The 20,486-nt window shown below is 43.0% G+C and overlaps 1 protein-coding gene across 13 annotated transcripts in view; it reads left to right on the top strand.

Moving 5' to 3' along the window:
* The window catches only part of PHACTR1 (phosphatase and actin regulator 1), a 540,649-nt gene that overhangs the window by 414,936 nt on the left and 105,227 nt on the right, over positions 1-20,486 (top strand). For 12 of the 13 annotated variants that reach the window (XM_067752006.1, XM_067752007.1, XM_067752010.1 and 9 more), the window contains one exon: positions 14,179-14,259. The exons of the other annotated variant lie outside the window; for it this stretch is intronic. In XM_067752006.1, coding sequence (XP_067608107.1) covers positions 14,179-14,259 — 81 coding nt within the window. The remainder of the gene's footprint in view (positions 1-14,178; positions 14,260-20,486) is intronic. 13 annotated transcript variants of the gene reach the window in all.

Consider the following 20,486-nt stretch of genomic DNA (forward strand, 5'->3'; position numbering starts at 1 on the left):
GACAGTTACTTCAAAAGGAGCGCAGAAATACCCATCAGAAACAAAACTCGGAAGTTGCGATCACAAAGGAGGAACAGAGAAGGCTGCGTGTTCATTTAAGGGAGCAACGTGCTGCTTGTCATGTCTCGCTGCTTTGTCATAAAGGGAGGGGGTATTGATGGCATCTGTGAGAACAAGCAGAGCCTCAAGGAAAGCTTTGAGCAGCCTGTGCTTCTGGACCTTTGTTCTTCGTTTCATACGTTAAGAGATTTCTGCTTCTTTTGGCAGTGGTTATGTTTTTCAGTTTTTCCAATTGCTGCTTGGGTAAATGTTTGATTCACACACCTGCTATTCAAATATTCTGGGATTTTCAGGGAATAATATCTAGGTACTAATGGTTGAGTTTTTCCCCCTATTACAGATTAATAACTCTCTTCTCCTATTTGTAGATCATGGCTATTTGGCCATATTGGGTTTTTTTGTTTTGTTTTGTTATGTTTTGCGGTATGCGGGCCTCTCACTGCTGCGGCCTCTCCCGCTGCGGAGCACAGGCTCCGGACGCGCAGGCCCAGCGGCCATGGCCCACGGGCCCAGCCGCTCCGCGGCATGTGGGATCCTCCCGGACCGGGGCACGAACCCGCGCCCCCCGCATCGGCAGGCGGACCCCCAACCACTGCGCCACCAGGGAAGCCCGGCCATATTGTTTTTCTCATTAGCTGGCGGATGCTTAGATAAAGAATAGCCAAACCCGGTCTGTTTCTGGGTGAAGCATCTTATCATGCAAGAGGAGAAGGTTGAGACAGAAATGAAAAAACATGTTTGGTATGCAGAGTAGGAAAGGATGTTTCTAAATTACTTGGACTTTCTCTTAGATTGGAAGGTTTTGTTATTTAATTATATGCAGTTACGCATTTCTTCTTCGTGAGCATTTCTGTTCTGCTTTGGTATAAAAGGCTCCATGCAGCTCAGTGTTTCAAGGACATAGCAAATCTGCACATTTCTTACCTTTATAAGTCTCTCCATCGGAAATGACTGATGGGAAGTAACCGGGTGGATATTTACCTTCCAAAACATGGATGTTACTTAACATACGCATATAAAAGAAGAGAGTGAAATTATAAATTTCTGTGTGACTCTGTATTTCCTTTGGCCAGTTTAACTTTTTCCTAAAGTACAGCGTGATCATAAAAACAATCGCACAACTTATTGAGTTTTATGCGTGAGGCAGGATGCTTTGTCTTCATTTGTGAAACCTCATTTGGTGACAATTAAGTCACTGCTAAACTTTAATAAGATGATTTAAGAAATGATCAGAGTTTACAGGCTACAAAATTTGGCCCAGAAAATAGCAAAAGGCATATCTTTCGTTCTTCTGTATATACACTGTAGCCTATCTGTACGTGTTTGTTTATTTACGGATAGTCTCGATGAGTTGTCAGGCGACGGGCAGTATAATGTCATGCTTAAGTTTTCACACACTGGAATCACACGGCTTGGGTTCAAGTCCAATTTTGCACCTTGGGCAAGTTACTTAACATCTTGTTTATCTGCAAAATGGTGATAAGCCTCTGGAGTTGTTGTGAAACTTACAATAAAGTACTACGTGGAAAGCGCAGTAAGTAGTTCCTAATGCAGCGTGAGTGTTACCATGGCAACGGAAGGGAGAAATCAAGTCTTCACACAAAAATGTCCCTTTCAGACAAAATATTTGTCTGAGTAGACATTTGACGTAACTGTATATAGTTATGGTTTTTAAAATTTTTGTTCAAAATCATTAGTTGACTTTAATCTGACTAGATACTAAGAGCAAATAAATTCCCTCAGTCTAACTGCTGTCTTTCTCTGTCTTATAAAGAATCAGAGAAGTAAGATTTTAAAGCCTAAACATCTTAACACCACCTTCTAAAGACTTCATTGCAGCAGAGTTGATTGGACCATTAGAGGAAAAACAAGCAGTGAAAGAGGCAAACCTATTTCCATTAACTTGACAGCACAAAACCCTTTGAACAACGGCCCTATTATCTTTGGGGTAACAGGTGGTACCTGGGCTATTAAGCTGTTCTGGGCAGGATTTCAGATTTCCTTCTTCAGTGCTTTGGGCGATACCTTTCTGTCATAAAGCAATCAGTAATAATTAGGTGTCTAGAATGAAATACAGTACAGCATTATGCTTCCTACATCTGGAAGAGAAAGTCACTTAACTAGCTCTAAATCAATGAATTTTCTTTTTTATTCCTGACCGGAGTGTTAGAGGTAGCAGAGAATATGATGGAAATGTGAATTGTAGCTTGGTACACAATCACAAAAAAAATTAGATGTTAGGACACACTTCCCTGCAAGTAAAAGAAGCAAACACCAAAACATCAAACCTTTATTTCTAACATAAATACTTTCATTACATTGCATTCTCTATCACCGTAGGGCCACCTGTTCCACATTTAATGAAATAAAGTCCCTTGTAATAGGTGATATATAGGTGAAAAGACAAAATGAAGGTTGTAAACAGGGCTTAACCTACATTACTTTTCAGATCTTAGTTTTATTAAATCATTGTTCTACCATGTTCCCATAAGAGGGGACCAATAAATGGAGAAGGAATTATTTCTACCGTGTCTTGTAAATCTCCGAAGAGAAAACTGATAGTTATTCTGTTCGAATTTGGTCTGAAGTTTTCCTGTGCAGATTGGGGTAGAGAGAGAGAAGATGGAATCTGCCAATTGTAACATAAGCTTTCCTCGGTGCCCTCCCAAGAGTGTTGAGCCTGATCCTTGCAAAACTAATTCCCCGAAGTTGCTTCTTACATGCGACTTCAAGGATGGACTCCAAGAACAGTTCAACCTATTTTCAAAAATCAGAATACTTACTTTGGCAAAATTACTCACCTCGAAAACTTTCTGCCAGCTTTCTCCCCCTCAAACTTCAGGTCCCTCTTCTGCTGCCCAGATACCTGCAGGCATTAAGAGCAACCATTCTGTGCTCATATCTGAACTATTTGAAGAAATGACCAGGAAAGAACTTGTGGCTTTTATTGCCTATGATCACCCTTTCTTTCATCAGCAAGAGTTGTCTGCTGGCCAACTGTATAATTTCATTCTGTGGTGGCTGAGTTTTTTACTCCCCTTCAGAGGCTAATACATCAGTGAAAAGAGAAGCAGAATTAGTAACGAGGTCCTTTGAATGCTTTTGCTTTGGAAAATAAAACATACATTGAGAAAGTGCATTAAGCATCAATGTACAGTTTAACAGATGGTTATAAAGTGCATATAACTGCTGCCACATCAAAAAAAAAGAAAAAGAAAAAATTGACGGTATCTGGGAGCCCCTTAATGTGCCTCTGTGATTGCAATTTCCCTCCCCACCAAAGGTGGCCGCTGTCCTGATTTTTTATTGTCATCATATCCTTTTCTTTGTAGTTTTAAAGTTTAGAGAGATGCATCTCTAAACCATATATTTAGTTTTGCCAGTTTTGAACTTTATATAAATGGAATCACGGTGTGTGTGTTCTTTTGTCTTGCTCTTTTCACTCAGCATTACTTGTAAGATTCATTCATTTTGTGCGTTTACATTTTATTCTGAGAATTTTCAAACATGAGAGAATTGTATAATGATATCATTGCACAGTTGAATTGTAGAGTTATATAGCCATCACCTAACAGTTACTAAGATGTGGCCATATTCATTGCTTTTTTTTTTTTTTTTTGAAGTGTTTTGAAGTAAATGACAGACATCTCTAATCATTCATCTCTAAAAACTCAAGAAAATGTCCTCTGTAACCCCAATTCCATTATCATAGGTAGCAAAACTAATAGTCATTCCCTAAAATATCGTCTAATACCCAGTTCATATTCATATTTTCCCAACTGACCCCCAAATGCTTTGATAGCTAGTTTGTTCAAACCAGGATCCAATCAAGATCCATGAAAAAGGTGCTTTTAACAGCACACCTTACAGCTTGAAATGAGTCTGTGATCCTTTTTCTCATACACTTCATCAGTGGATAAGGCTCCTGTGGGACCTGACTGCAGGCATTTCTCCCACAGTAAGAGGGAAATAAATCGCCTTGTCTGTGCTAATGACATGTCCAACTCTCATGCTCTCTGACTCCAGAGGAAATTATACTGTCTGCATTACTGTCAGAAAGAAGTACCTAATACCAATTATGTCAAAACCCAGATTGTTGTTTTGGACAGATACTCTGAAGTATTGAGCTGATCAAGGTTAAGTCTAGTCTTTACTTATCTGGAGAATGGATGGGGGACTGCCCATCCGGGGAGGTCACTGGAATGCAGATGTCTACCAGCTGAAGTCTCTACCAGGACCGCAGGAGGACTGGTAGATGGATGGCTGGTCACTTTGCTCTATTAGGATCTTTCTGGATCTTTCAGTCATGCCTTTGCTCATTTAATATTGCAGGACTTTAGGTTTTCTGTTGTGTTTGATTCAAACATTGACCAGAAAACTCCTCATGAAAGATCTTGGCCCCCCTGTGTCCCTGCTGAGTTAGAAAAGCTGACCTCCCTGGTTCCTTTTTACAACAGAACAACCACATTTGCTTCCTGCAAGCTGTAATATAGATCATTGTTTCGCAGAAGATTTTCCTCGGAATGAAAGACCCATGGTACTCCATGAAAGGGTCATACTGTCAAATGAATTTGGGAGAAACACTGGGTTAAACTGAGTTAAACTGGTTTCTTTAGGTCCTCTCCTGCTAACGAACACTGTGATTCTCCAGTGGTACATGGCATTTCCCAAAACTATTGTCCTCCAACCCTTTCCTCAGAGCATCTCTGGGGGTTACTATTCTGCAGAACAGACTGTGGAAAGTGCTGATCTAGATGACTTGGATGTAATCACAAACAACAGTAAATAAACAATCTCATCTCCTACCTCATGGGCCGGGAAGAGTTTATGTAAGCTGGCTACTCAGTGTTGCACGAGTACATTGGGTAGGTTACCATGTTAGAGATGAGGAACCTTATTCATGCACCCCATCCACTTGGACCATCGCTGGAGTTCACGCTGTAACAATGTGAATCAGGATCTATGCTTATTATGTGATGAGGACAATTACACCTTAGATTCAATCTTTTAGATGAAATTTCCACATGGTTTAGATTTTTAGAGGAGAAAATAGTTCTAAACTGGTCAATCTCTCTGGTTTTTAAAAAAATTTTTATTAAAGTGTAGTTGATTTCAATGTGTTAATTTCTGCTGTACAGCAAAGTGATTCTGTTTATATATATATATTCTTTATATATTCTTTTCCATTATGGTTTATCCCAAGATATTGAATATAGTTCTCTGTGCTATGCAGTTGGACGTTGTTCAGTCTTTCTGATTTTGAGGCTCACTCGGCCTTAATTGCCAAATATGTTAAAAGCGATTTTTCATTTTGAATTAGTAATTCAATAAGCTTTCTTTGGATAATCGAGTAATCAAAAACCTTCTTGCCTAGTGAGTCTACGTTTAGCAAAATGTTTAGCTGTTCATAGGACCCCTCAACATCATCTGTTGGTAAAAGTCGGTGCTCATACAGATTGCTTCTAGATTAACAGGACTTCTTGAATGTGTTCATCATACCATTCTGTCTGAAACTAGACGTTTAAAATTGCATTCTTTTCTACTTCTTTCTTCAACACAGCATTTAGATTGACAACCTTGTTGCTTTTCTCCTTAATTTCCTTATGAAATAGAAGATCAACTGGTATTTGTCATCTGATCTTTTGAAATGGAAGACCTCTGGATTTATCCCTTCCTCCAAATCCTTGCTCTCCTTTCCCCTCTTTTATATATTGTATGTATACATTTAATTTTTTTTTTTTTTTTTGCGGTACACGGGCCTTTCACTGTTGTGGCCTCTCTCATTGCAGAGCACAGGCTCTGAACGCGCAGGGCCAGCGGCCACGGCTCACGGGCCTAGCAGCTGCGCGGCATGTGGGATCTTCCCGGACCGGGGCACGAACCCGTGTCCCCTGCATCAGCAGGCGGACTCTCAACCACTGCACCACCAGGGAAGCCCGTTTACATTTAATTTTGAAAGAGAGTCTCTTCATCTTAAGGAAAATGGATGCATTTTCTCTGGAAATAGTGTAAATGTGGGTTGGTTGTTTTATGTTGGGTCCTTCTAGGATGTAGTGGCATCATATTAATAATTTTCCGTATTGATGATGTCAGCTGGGAAGTGGAGGTAGGTTCCAGGTTCTGCAGGCTCACTCCATTTGCTACTTGTAGATCTCTAGCATAAATTCACTTTCACTGGAGTTGTCAAATTTTAAAGGGATAAAAGCTACAGACTTTACTTGCAAGTTGACTATTCTAACCACTGAAAGCATACGACTCTGCAGTAAGCTACTGCAGACTTCATCATTTCTCCATTGTTTTCCCCCCTTCAAACTTCTATATCCCATACAGAATGTAATTTGAAGGCAGTTGAGCCGAGAATTCAACAGAGATAGATTATCCTAGAGAAAAATATGAACAACTCCCTGCTCTGGTACTCTGAGAACCAGATGACTGAAAAAGCATCAATATTACTTTTATTCCCCATTTCCTCATTTTATGAAATACAAGAGTTTCTTTCTTCCGTCAGTATGGGGAGCACAGCGAAAATACCCTGCCCAGTAAGCCTAGTGATATATTTTAGAAAAATTCGTTTACCTGTTCACATGGGTGCCTGAACAGGCATAGTCACAGTAGCAATATTTGTAGGCCAAAAATGCAAAGCAACTTAAATTTTCTTCAGCTGCAGATGGTGAAATCAGTTCTGGCGCTTATATCCCATGTCATGGTATGTGGTACTCAAAAAGAATGAGGTGCTTCTGTATGTACTGATGGGAAGATCTCTAAAACATATTTATAAATGAGAGGAGAAAAAAGAGTTTTAAAAACTGTATTTATATAGTTTTAAAAACTGTATTTATATAGTGTTGGGTGTGTGTGGGAAAGAGGGAGAGAGAGAGAGGGAGGAAGGAAAAGAGAGAATGAAAATATCAAAGAAGGGCAGTAGTGAGACTTGATGAGTTGGGTCTATGGAAGGAGGGACAATGAAAAAGGAGTTTGTTTTCTGTTTCTTGAATTATTTACAGTGAAAAGGTTTCATGTATTTTTATAAATAAAAAAATTAAAGAACACGTGTATGTGAGCACATGAAAAAAATAAAAAGAGAATGTCCTAGTTATTTTTAACAAAGTCATCCATCGCAGGCATTCACTAAGCAGAACAAGCCCATCCAAGATGCCTGTTTTAAATTCACTGATGTTAAAGAGCATAGGATTCCGTGGCTTAGCACGTACCATGTGGATAGGGAGACTGAAGAAAAAATAATTAGGGGGAGGTGATGGGGAACGGGCTTTTAGTAAATATGGCATCTACTGCAGTGGTGGCTCAAAAGAGGTTTACGGTAGTGATTAGAACTGCTGTCACTCCATTACCAGAGTTAGTCTCTGTGCTTTGGTGGAAGTTACTGCTGAGAATCGGTCCTTCACCAGACTTTCTGTGACTAAAGCACTCGCTCAAATGTAAACAGACTTCAGAGCAATAGAATGGAACATAAAGCTGTGAAAACCAAAACCCTCATTAGTTTTTCCCTTTGTTTACAAACCAGTGCAAGAATAGGTGTGTGTTAAAATGTAGGCTTTATTATTATTCAGGTATGGTGAAGCCCACAGGTCAAGAGACAATTGCCATTGAAAAGAGAGTCTGTTACATTCACAGATCCCGAAGAGAACGGGTCATGCCAGGCCATGGAGAGCCACGTGGAGAAGCCCCAGGGTTGTTCAGGAAGCAGAAAGGGAGGAGAACGTGGGCAAGAGCCTTTATTGCCGTTTCCACAGGAAGGAATGTGCGGGACAGGGTTAGCAGGTGTGCCTGGCTAGGGTGAATCATTTTAGTGGCTCTGGGGCATGAGGACTGTCTCTAGTTGTCTGGTACCTGGCCCTGGGGTGATGAGGGCAGGAGAACCTTGGCCTGTAGTGCAAGGACTCCGTAAAGGAGATGATTGAGGATAGGGGCTCTGGAGTGGTCGCTTTGCATATGAAAGGCAGGCTCACAGGCAAGTCACTTACTATCGTAGGAATCTGTTAGCCCTGGGAGGGGCTGTCTGTCTCTAGGATCAGCATGGCTCCTAGATGTCAACGTATCAGAAGTACGAAAAATAAAAAGGCACGGTCAATAGATGGTGATAAAATGCAAGAATACCTGTGCCAGCAGCCGCATAGCACAGGGAGATTAGCTCGGTGCTTTGTGACCACCTAGAGGGGTGGGAGGGAGACACAAGAGGGAGGAGATACGGGGATATATGTATATGTAGGGCTGATTCACTTTGTTATAAAGCAGAAACACACCATTGTAAAGCAATTATACTCCAATAAAGATATTAAAAAGGCCTTTCAAGGTTTTCTGCATGGTTTTTATATGAATATTTTGTTTAATGACAAGCTTCGAGAGCCTTCCTTGGACATGCCAACCTTTTAATATCATTTTGGGGGGCCATTTGGGGCCATTTTTGGTACAGTAATTGAGAAGTACTTCTCGCACTCATTTCAGGAGAGAAAGAGGGGTATGTGAAGCTTTTTAAGATGCGTTTGGACCTACTCAACTAATTCTTTGTCTTTGTTTGCCTCTAAAAGCCAGCCAGTCATTTTTAGCCTTTTCCTCTTCGGGCTGTCTCACATGCTGGCGTAGAATTTTAGACCGGGTGTCCCTGCAGTAGCCTTGCACATTTGCTGGTTTATGCAATTTGGTTTTGATGTTTCAGTCACCACAGGCCCATCCCAAAAGCCTATTACAGGGCTTCGCTGGTGGCGCAGTGGTTGAGAGTCCGCCTGTCGATGCAGGGGGGACACGGGTTCGTGCCCCGGTCCAGGAAGATCCCACATGCTGCGGAGCGGCTGGGCCCGTGAGCCGTGGCCGCTGAGCCTGCGCGTCCAGAGCCTGTGCTCCGCAATGGGAGAGGCCACAACTGTGAGAGGCCCGCGTACCGCAAAAAAAAAAAAAGAGCCTATTACAGTGTTCTGCACCTTCTACCGCCTGGAGATTTGGTTCTTTTCTAAAGATCCAAGGAGTTGCGTTGTTGTGCTCTGAGCTGTATTTTCATTTTGGGGGGAAACCAGCTTCCTGCTTTTTCTGTTTTGTTTCTATCCTGTTAGAGGTTAAAATGATTGTTTTTAGAAAGTTACTTTTGTATGCTACGTATCTAATCCTTGTATTTTACTGTTGTCCTCTTGCTGACGGTGGCCTAAAGTTTAATTTAATCGTCTGCTTAGATTTACTATTTTTGTTTTTAACTCATGTTTTTGCCCTGGTGGTCACTATTTTTTTTTTTCATAACAGCTTGATTGAGGTATAATTTACACAACATAAAATTAATGCTTTGGACGAGTACAGCTCAGTGATTTTAGTAAAACTGAAGAGTCGTGCAACAATCACTACGTTCCAGTTTCATAACCAAAACGTTTACACCAGCACATGCCCATGTGTGGTCACTCAGATTTTATTTGCCCTGTGCTTTAATAACTGAATAATATTGGAGTGATCCTTATATAGTAGATCTTATTTTAAACTAAGTCCTTACTTTATTTTTTTATATAAAAATGTTACCTACTTGTGTGCTTTTTGCCACCAGTTTAACGAAGTAGCTTTTCAGTTTTATTTTCCTTTTGAGAGATAAATGATGTTGTTCTGTTAACTTCCATTTCCCATCTCCCAGAGACCAACATCCCCCAGTTAATCAGCTCCCTGTCACACCTCGGTATGCTCTTACCTGATTTCTTCCTCCTATCCTTTGGACAGATGCAGTACACGTTATACCTTCTCTTCCCCGATGCATTGTTCCTCATCTTCTGACTTCCTTAACTTTTCATAATCTCTTCTCTTCTCTTCTTTTTTTGTCTTTGTTTTACCCAAAGCCAGAATTATCGGAGAGGGAGGATCGGACCTAGCCTTGGTCGGTGAAAGGGAAACCGTTATATTTTCTTTCTCCCCACATGGAATCCTCTTCCCCCGGGGGGTTTATGGCTTAGTAGTAGCCCAGGTCAGGTGATTTGAGTTGTCCTCCTGCCCCAAGAGCCCATCTGATTTCACTCCCTCGGGCAGTGGGTGAGCTTGTCTTTGACCCCAGTTAAACTTAGCTGGAACTTTGGAGGAACTGCTGAAAATAAGATTAGCAGAGAGGCATCACGTATACCTTGTTAAGAGAGATAGTGAAGAGTGCCTTAGAAGAAGCTCCTGAACCAAAGTGTAATTATGTTATTTTACTGTGATGCTCAGCCCCAAATAAACTAGTAATAAAATTGCCTTCTATTTTTAAAAACTTATTCCCTTGAAGTATAGTTGGTTTACAGTGTGTTAATTTCTGCTGTACAGCAAAGTGATTCAGTTATACGTATATATATTCTTTTTCATATTCTTCTCCATTATGGTTTATCACAGGATATTGAATATAGTATCCCGTGCAATAGGACCTTGTTGTTTATTCTTGCCTTCCATTTTTAAAGCGGTATACATTAGATTATATTTAGAGCCTATATACATAATAACAATCTCCATAATAAAGTGGTATTGTGGAGGCAAAAAAAAACCCCACAGGCTTTAAAGTCTCTTTCTGCTCTTCTACTTACTGCTCTGTGATCCTGAGCAAGTTAATTTTGCTGGGCCTCAGGTGCCACATCTGTATAATGGGAATAATAGCACTTCGCAGGACTGTGGTGAAGATTAAATGAAGTGACATGACATCCACCCTTCTCACAATGATCTGTGTATCCTCTCTGGGCACAGGGTTCTGCACAGGAAATGGACAAAGCCAAGGTATAAATAAGCCACCTCTTCCCGGAATGTCAGTTAAAGGTGGAAATTGGTGTGCATGTGGGAGAGGGTGGAGGGGGGGTACTTTCTTATTTAAATAAGAGCAGATATATTTTGTGAGCTCCACCTTCGTTCTTAAGGAAAAACTCAATACATTAAAGAAATGGCATGCTTGGGACAGGGAACTTCAGTCATACCCTTGGAGCCCCTGGCCTTACTCCTTTACCATTAGGAGTAATCACATGGAAAAGTTTGAGAAACACTGCCACGTACAGGACAGTCTCATCATCCCTGTTTCATGATGTATCCCACTACATTTCCCGAGCACATACCTGATAGCTCCTCCTGGGTGTTGATGACATTGAGCTCACCATCCTCCCTCCATGCCTGATTCTCCTTCTGTGTCCCCTACCGTAGTCATTGACACCACTGTCCATTTAATTACTCAAGTCAAGAACCAAGGAGTCCTCGTTGACCCCTCTCTCCCCCGCACACCCCATGGCCAATCCTTACCTTCGGGTCGTGGCAACATTGCCACCTTCACGTGTCTTGAGTGTGTCCCTTGTCTCTGTCTTCAGCATCTTAGGGTAGCTGCCATCGTCTTCTGCCCAGACTTCTGTAATCACCTGGTAACTGGCCTCCCTCCAACCCATCCTCCACACTAAAATGGGCGTTGGTCTTTCAGATACTTAAATCTGATCACTTCTTCCCATTTCCCTTCGAATAACATGGTTAATAAGGCCTTTGCATGGCCCAGGCCCCCTGCCCCTTTGGCCACATCTTAAAGCATCATTCTACACCTGGTGCTGGTGGTACAGTCATACCAGATTGCTTTCTGCTTGTCCACGGCACCCTGATTCCTCCGTCAGGAGCCGTTGCCAAGCTTGCTCTATCTGGAGTGTTTCTGTCAGCTCCTACCCAACTGCCCTGGGCTAAGATAAGGTATATTTATCTTTCAAACTCAGCTCTGGGGTTTCTTCCTCAGAAAAGCCTTTTCTAACTCCCCAGTGGAGGAGGTTATTTATCATATGCTCTGATGGAACCATGTCTTCTTCTTTTTTAAAAAAAAATTATTTTATTTTTGGCTGCATTAGGTCTTTGTTGCTGCATGCGGGCTTTCTCTAGTTGCGGTGAGTGGAGGCTACTCTTCCTTGCGGTGCGTGGACTTCTTATTGCGGTGGCTTCTCTTGTTGCGGAGCACGCGCTCTAGGCGTGCAGGCTTCAGTAGTTGTGGCGCACGGGCTCAGTAGTTGTGGCTCGCGGGCTCTAGAGCACAGGCTCAGTAGTTGTGGTGCACGGGCTTAGTTGCTCCACGGCATGTGGGATCTTCCCCGACCAGGGCTTGAACCCATGTCCCCTGCATTGGCAGGCGGATTCTTAACCACTGTGCCACCAGGGAAGCCCCAAGGAACCATGTCTTCTTTTATGAGGCCCATCTCAATTTGCAGTCACACATTAGGCGATATCATCATTTGATGACTGAATCACACATTAGTCTATAATCCCTGTGAGGGAGGGGCTGTCCCTTTGGTCACCATCATCTCCAGTCCCTGACAGAGTAGCTTTGCACTCCAGGCAGCTGGTCCTCAGTTGTTGAATGAGTGCGGAGAGACAGCTGAGGTCCGGATACCTAAGTGGTTGGCCTGACAGTGACCGTATTCTGCTGATACTTGAGATCTCGGACCTCTGCGTCTAGGCTCTGTCCGCCTCGCTGCAGATCCTTCCCTGAGTGCCGTGGGTCAGGTTCATCCTCTTTACTCCACGATTTTGAAAAGCCCCTGGGAATCCTCATTTTGTTGAAGAGAAATCTGTTCATTTACATGGTTCAGTACAGGATGGCAAAGCACCTGTTTATTCACCCAAAAGATCGCTAACAAACTTTTTACTTAAAAACCCCCGCTTCATCTTGCCTGTTCCATCTTTCCCACCGTGCTGCTGAGCAAATCTTTTTTAAAATCAGGCAGAACTTTCTAACCGAGCTGCACGCACCTCTCTTCCCCTTCCCCGGGCATCCCTCTTCTGCACGAGAACCCCGTCTGCCCTCTTCCCACCATATCTTGCTATTTGGGTTGGGACATAAAACTCCTTCACCTCCCAAAACGAACACCGCTCCATTGATTCTCCCGCTCACCTTTAACCCTTGCCCTTCCGTACAACCTTCCTGCCCTCACGTCTGTGGGTAAATCGTGGTGGCTGGGGTGGGGGCACCAGTGTCTTCCCAGACTGGCACAGTGACTTGATTAAGGGCACACAGCTAGTGGGTAACATAGTTGCAATCACAATTCTTGTTTCCTTGCTTTCTTTCTAGTTCTTACTCCTATTCTTTGCATGAAATTCTGTTGAGGGGTGTGTGTGTATGTGTAATCTGCATCTAAATTTGTGTGCGTAAAATTGTTTCCTTATTTTATAACTGGTGTTTCCCCCCCGAATAATTGTGTATCCAAAGGATATAAAGAATCTCAAGTTGACAAAAGTGATTGCTGTCACCTCTCCCCTCCTCCATTCCGTGTTTACTGAAATGTCAGCTGCTGGAATAGCTTTCTTTCCTCTGCAGGTTCCGCTGGTTTCCCCTTCCCTACCTGGGGCCACAGGCCTGCCCTTTCGTGCTGCCCTCACTTCCCCACTCTGGGGCTCTGTTTCCACTTGCCTTGCCCTCCATCATACCCACTGATCGGAGAGGAAGCGCTCCCTCTTCCCCCCTGCAGCTCCCACCTGCCCGAACGGTTGGCTCAGGTGAATGGCTGGTCAAGTGGAAGTGTGTTTGGGAACTGAACAGTCCGTTCCTTGTTTGGAGCCAAGAGAGGAGAGCAGTGGGTGGGTGTCGCATGGAGGTCTCCCACCGCCCCCTAGGCTCTCCTCGGGAACCTGGGTGCCAATCCAGGGAGCTTTTTAGGAGATATTTTCAAATGACTTTTAAAATAGTTGGGAAGCAACAAAATCCTCGATGAGACATGATCTGTATGCACTAGGTAATTAAAAAAGAAATCCCACCTGTGAGGAAAGGCCACACTCAGGAAGATGTGTGATGCAGAGGTTAAGCTGAGCGCAGAGGTAGTGTTTTCTGGCTTTGAATCCTGGATGCTCTTCTCAGTATGACTCTGATAGGTTGTTGAGCTGCTCTATGGTACAGTTTCCTCAACCATATATCACGGTTAAATAAAATGAGATTAAAAGTGCCTACCTCATAGGTAATTTGATTGTCTTGATGATTAAATAATTGGATTAAAATGCTGATCATAGTATCAAAACGTATTAACTGGTATCATTAGCTTACATTAGTAAAGTATAACTTACGGAAGCTTTCCCATATATGACATTTCAATACATCTTAAAATACGATGCTTTTTAGAAACGTCTTTGTTACCTACTCACCCCTGCTTCTCTGTGTTTTGCTCGCAGCCCTGGAAAGGAAAATATCGATGAGGCAAAGCAGAGAGGAGCTAATAAAACGAGGGGTCTTGAAGGAAATCTATGATAAAGGTAAGGGGACCACTCCAGTCTCCATGAGCCAGAAAAAAGCCGTGCATGGAATCTGTGTGCATAGTTCTTGGAGTTGGATTCCGTTTTCTGTATCACTTTATCAGAGTTTGAACCTTTAAAACTCCAGACACTTCTGGAGAGATCAGAGGATGTAGCAGACAGCGCTGAAGTGATTGCTATTATAGAGGGAACGAAAGCTCCCTTTTTCTCAGCACTGGAATCAAACCATAGGATGCTGAGACAAACGATGTGGCCCAAGGAATGCTGTCGGTACTGGTGGTGAGCCTGTTGGTGTCTGAACACACACAGCTGGGGTGAATTTAATTGCTCAGGCTCTTTCAGGCACTAGGGGTTCCCAGGACAAATGTTAAAAATCCACAAGCACCTAGAATTTCTCTAACAGGTTTTTTGGGGCCGTCCATCTCCCAACAATAGGAGAAATCAAAGTGGAGAAAATTATATATAATTTTATATAAATGTACACATGTTTCAAATGATAATATTTCCAGTGATTACAAATGCACTGTGAATGTGTCCAAAAGTGTCTGCTGGTGAACTTATCCCGTGTCTTTTGCTGATTGAACTACTGCCTTTAAATACGAAGGTATGCAGTGGTTTACCCATTAACTATTCTTCACTCCCCTCCCCTTCCTCTCACCATCCTTCATTTAAGGCTTTAAGAGACGTGATGAACTGTTATTCCAGTCTTGTTACAGTCATCAGTAATAATTGTCTGTTCTAGATCTTATTATTTGAGGCCAGTATTATTTGTTGGGCCAGATTATTAAATCACATGTTCCGCTTTAAAGGTCCACCCTGATCATCAACGTGATCCTGTAATTCTGACCGTGCAGTCAGTTTTCCATGTTTTTGTAGGTCTTCTACATGCCTAGTTTGTGTTCTGATACAGAAAGGCAGGCTGTGTTTCTAACTTGGGCGCTTCTGTCTGATTCCACTGTCTTCAGTGAGTTGGTCCTTATTCCTCTGGTGGTACAGTTCACCCCATGCACTCCTGCCATGGAGCCTCCTGACGGCACTTTGGAAGTATTTTGTCTTAGCACACGTTGCCACCCTGAAACGCTGCAAGTAGGAGGTGGCGCTGCTCTCGCCCTAGTGGCAGGGGATGCAGCAGGTAGGGTGTGACGCTGTGCTGTTTCAAACCGCCTTTGTTCATTAGCAGAGCCTCCTGGCCCCAAGGCATCCCTCCGGCGAGTCACATCGTCCTTCTACTTCTGGGCGAGACATACCAAGATACAGTTTCTTTGGTTGATTAAGCTCTCCAGAGAAAAAGAATGCATCATTTCGTCACTTTTCTCCAATGTCTTATTTCTGTACAGGCCCCCCAAACCCTCCCTTATACTGACCTTAAGTTTCCATGTTTCATCTCAAAATCCTTTCTCTATATTCCCTCCCCGGTGAAGATGGGAAGTGTCTGACCACAGGTATGGTATTACACGGTCAGCATCCCAGGGCTTAAATAAAGATTACTGTCCTAGCGAAAGCCTGTTCAGATCCAGTTAAATGATCCCTCCCCCTCCCTCCTTTCTTCCTGCAAACTTTATGTCTCTTACAGGAAAATTTCAGGAATCCTTTAAAGGAGAGGATACATTTAAGTATAGTATTTATTATTTCCATCATACCTAATAACTGAGTTAGGGTAAATATTGCCGGAGTAACTTCCTGACTTAATCAAAGAAGCCATAGACTGTTAGAGCAAAAGCCCATTTTATAGAGGAAGAAACAGGGGACATTGAGTCTGGGGCCTGCCAGCCCCCATTAGGAGTTGCCCAAGGATTCGGAGCTGTGTCCTGTTTGTGGTCTCAGTAACTGGCTGTGGAGGAAAGGACCAGGCTGGCCGCCGCCTGTCACCACAACTTCCGGTTTTATTTTTGTCTTTGCATTATCGCTGTCTGCTTTTTTCTGTTCTGTTGTTGGCCGGCTTTCCTCACTAGCACGTTAACTCCAGGAGAACATGGACTTCATAAGGCTTGATGCCAGACCCCCTCAGAAAGTGGCTGAGATAGATTGGCTCAAAAAATGCTTATTGTTTGTATGATGGGAATGGGAGTAGAGGGAAACTAAAATTGCACATCGTAGATATAGAAGTTTGTATTTGCTGTGGGTTTTTCTGATAAAAGCATCCATTTTGTATCACTGTGGATATTAATCACATTACCTTGTATTATGTTACATCAGCTGTTCAGAACGTGAGTCCTGTAATCATTGCTTGGATTCAATTCCAGTTCCACTACTGAGTAGCTGTGCAACTTTAGTGAAGTTGCATAACTTCTCTGTGCTTCTATTCCCGTATTTGAAAGTGTGGATAATATTGTAATGAGGATTACATGAGATAACATATCTGTATTAGTTTGCCAGGGCTACCATGACAAAATACCACAGACTGAGTGACTTAAACAACAGAAATGTATTTCCTCACAGTTTTGGAGGCTAGAAGTCCAAGATTCAGGTGCTAGCAGGATCGGTTCCTGGTGAGGCCTCCTCCTCGACTTGCAGACGGCTGCCATCTTGCTGTGTCCTCACATGGCCTTCCCTCTGTGTGTGCACACTCCTGGTGTCTCTTCCTCTTTTCACAAGAAACACAATCCTGGGGCTTCCCTGGTGGCGCAGTGGTTGAGGGTCCGCCTGCCGTTGCAGCGGACACGGGTTCGTGCCCCGGTCCGGGAAGATCCCACAGGCCGCGGAGCGGCTGGGCCTGTGAGCCACGGCCGCTAAGCCTGCGCGTCTGGAGCCTGCGCTCCGCAACGGGAGAGGCCACAACAGTGAGAGGCCCGCGTACCGCGAAAAAAAAAAAAGAAACGCAGTCCTGTTGGATCAGGGCCCACCCTTAGAACCTCATTTAACCTCATTACTTCCGTAAAGGCCCGTGTCCAAATACAGTCACACTGGGGGTTTGGATTTCACATATAAATTTGGGCGGGGGGGAGGGGGTAACACAGTTCCGTCCATAACAACATGTAGAGTAAAATATTGGCTATCATCCCATAAGTTCTCAAGAAATTGTTGACACCCCGTTATTAGTAGTAGTATCATCATCATCCTTTATATTTTTTAAAACCCTTTATGTTCCTTAGCCTAGTTCAGGCCCACGAGTTAGGAAGGGACATCATTGTCAGCTCTTAAGTGCAAGGATCTTCAACCCCCCCTCACAATGGCCTTACCAACGTGGGTGGCCGAGAACCTAGCCCCTTGGTATATGATTTAATTACCTTCTCACCCCTCCACCCTGTCTCCTCTTCAGTCTCTAAACATGTCGTTTTCCTGTCATTCATCCTTCCCTTTTCTACAGCATCATTCAACTTGCTGTGTCTGGGATTCTAGTGAGTAAAACAAATGAACTTTTATTGCCACATCCTGAGTGAACAGCAAGAGGCAAAGAACCTTTCATCATTTTCCAAGTTGTTTGCTGCAAAGATAAATTTCTTAGATTTTCGGCAGTCCTTCCACATTGCCCGGCTTGGTCATTCCTCATTTTGCACCCATGAGTCTGGTCACCTGGCAGCAAAACGGTTTCCACCAGAGATGTATGGTCCCTAATGTGCAGTTACTGTGTCAGCCCATCCACGAGGGCCGGCCCCTGTTCATGCTGCAGTTACACTGTTTTGTATATGATATTGCTAAGGTGGTGGGAAGCAGTTTATCTTTAGTAGATGAGCTTTTCTCTTCCAACTCTTTATGTTATTGATTTTGCTTAATAATGCCGTACTCGTTTGTAGGAAGCATTAAGATAAACTGTAGGGATATGAGATTTGTAACTGGGCACGGCGGACTTAGAACGAATGAGGTTTTATTATTCTGAGAGTTCTCCTCGAAATTCTTTATGCTTTTCTTAGCAGGTTAAAATCCCACACTAGTCAATAAATTTAAATCAGGCAAAATGAGAGCTTGGATTGAAGAGGGGAAATGTTCTCAGTATCTCTAGAAACTAGTTCAGGAATCCTTCATTTAATGGAATGTAGATGTAAAGAGCTTACATTACTGGATGGCTTATATTTTCTTATTGGTTTCCATATACAACCACATGCATTTAAAGTTCAGAAGAGGACTTCCCTGGTGGCACGGTGGTTAAGAAACCGCCTGCCAATGCAGGGGACCACGGGTTCGAGCCCTGGTCGGGGAAGATCCCGCATGCCGTGGAGCAACTAAGCCCATGCACCACAACTACTGAGCCTGAGATCTACAGCCCGCGAGCCACAACTACTGAACCCATGCGCCGCAACTACTGAAGCCCGCGCACCGCAACTACTGAAGCCCGCGCATCTAGAGCCTGTGCTCCGCAACAAGAGAAGCCACCGCAATGAGAAGCCCTTGCACCGCAACGAAGAGTAGCCCCCGTTCACCGCAACTAGAGAAAGCCCGGGCACAGCAACGAAGACCCAATGCAGCCAAAAATAAAAATAAATAAATAAGTAAATAAATTTATAGAAAAAAATAAAGTTCAGAAGAAAGTTTAGATAAAACTTTAAAGATCAGAGAAAATCGTTTGATGTCTGGATATATCAAGGCCGTGTAAAAATGCAGCAAACTTTAAAAACTACAAAGAAGACTTTAAATTGTTAATCACGATGTAGAGGAACATAAAATTTTAAATTCTTTTTCTCCCATTTTCCATATTTTCCACAATATGGATATAGCAATTTCGTGAAAAACACAATGAAACATTACAGTGAACCGTCATCACTCTAAAGAGTAAAAATGTGAAACCAACTACTGATGGAAAATGGTCTATAATTTTGTAGACAGCTTATTTTTAACTATTTAATCCCCGGTTCCATAGTCTGTTTTTTTAAATTAGAACTTAAGGGTTCTCCTAGACTCCTGGAACATTTGTTCATTCATTCAACAAATTGGTACTGAATCCCCCCTCTGAGCCAGGTGCTCTAGTGTTGAGCTATAGTGATAACCAAAAAAGCAAGAGTCTCACCTTCTCAGAGTTTACATTCTACTAAAGGAGATAGGAAATAATTAAATAAGCCTATGATATATTGCCAAGGAGTGATGAGCACTACGAAGATAAACAAAGCAGCAGGGTAAGGAGATAAATTCAGAGGGGGAGCCATGATTTTATATAAATGCAATCATGGAGGACCTCTGGAGGAGGTGATATTTGCACAGAGACCTAAATGCAGTGATTGGGTGGCTGAAACAGGAGCATTGGTCCTACTACTACTTCTAAACAACCTGTAACCTAATTCGTGAGCCCTTAAGTTCCTTAAATTGACTCAGTATGTTTCTTTTAAATTAAAGCCTCTGTATTACACTTGCCTCTCTCTCAGTTCTCTGTAAATCAGAGCACAACACCCCCTGTTCAGAGCCTACAGTGGCTCCCCACTTCACTCAGAGAAGTTTCAAGCTCCTCCGACAGCCTACGAAGCCCTCCACGATCTGCCCTCCAACCCCTAAGTTTGCTTCAACTCCCTGGCGGTACTTCCTCATAACGTCCTCTCTGTGGCATCTTGCTAACCCTGCTTTCCAGCCCCTGATGTTGGCATTGGCTCCACTCTCCTCCTAGAACCCTCTTCCCCCAGATATCCATCCACGTGGTTCACTCCTTTTTCAAGTCTTTGCTCAGATTCCACCTTCTCAATGGAGCTTCCCTGGGACCTCCAGGTTTTAAAGTGTCACCTCCTTCCATAGGTCTGTAATCCCCTGACCCTGCTCTACTGTGTTCTTTCTTTCTCTCTTTTTTTCCTTCTGTCTCTTATCACCTGCAATCTATACATTACATATGTGTTGTATTAGCCTTTTTCTCATCGGTCTCTCCTTACTGAAAGGTGAGCTCCACCAGGCAGGGCAGGATCTCTGTCTGGTTTGTTCACAGACGTTGTGGCATCCGACTGCCTACAGTAGCACTGTGTCCTATTGGGACATAGTCAATGCTCAGTATGTTTATTGAAAAACAACAAATGCCAGGCTGAGGCTATCTGCATGTACACACGACTTGGTCTGTACACCTGTGTTGGCAAAATCCAGAGCACTAGAACTCTGATCCCTCTTGTTTATTCATTTGTTGGTTCGTGAAACGTTGTTGCCAGTTGTTTAAATAGGCGGTATTATATTGGGCGTATATTCATGTATATGGATGCCACATACTCTACTTATAAACAGTGGTTATTAGGTGTTATGGAGAAAAATATCCTGAAAGCAGTGGACTGTTTGGCCATCAGTAAAATCGTGATGGTATTTCTCAGGCTTAGCAAGGATCTCAG

This window comes from Pseudorca crassidens, chromosome 10 (genome assembly GCF_039906515.1).
Source record: "Pseudorca crassidens isolate mPseCra1 chromosome 10, mPseCra1.hap1, whole genome shotgun sequence".
NCBI classification, from domain to species: Eukaryota; Metazoa; Chordata; class Mammalia; order Artiodactyla; family Delphinidae; genus Pseudorca; species Pseudorca crassidens.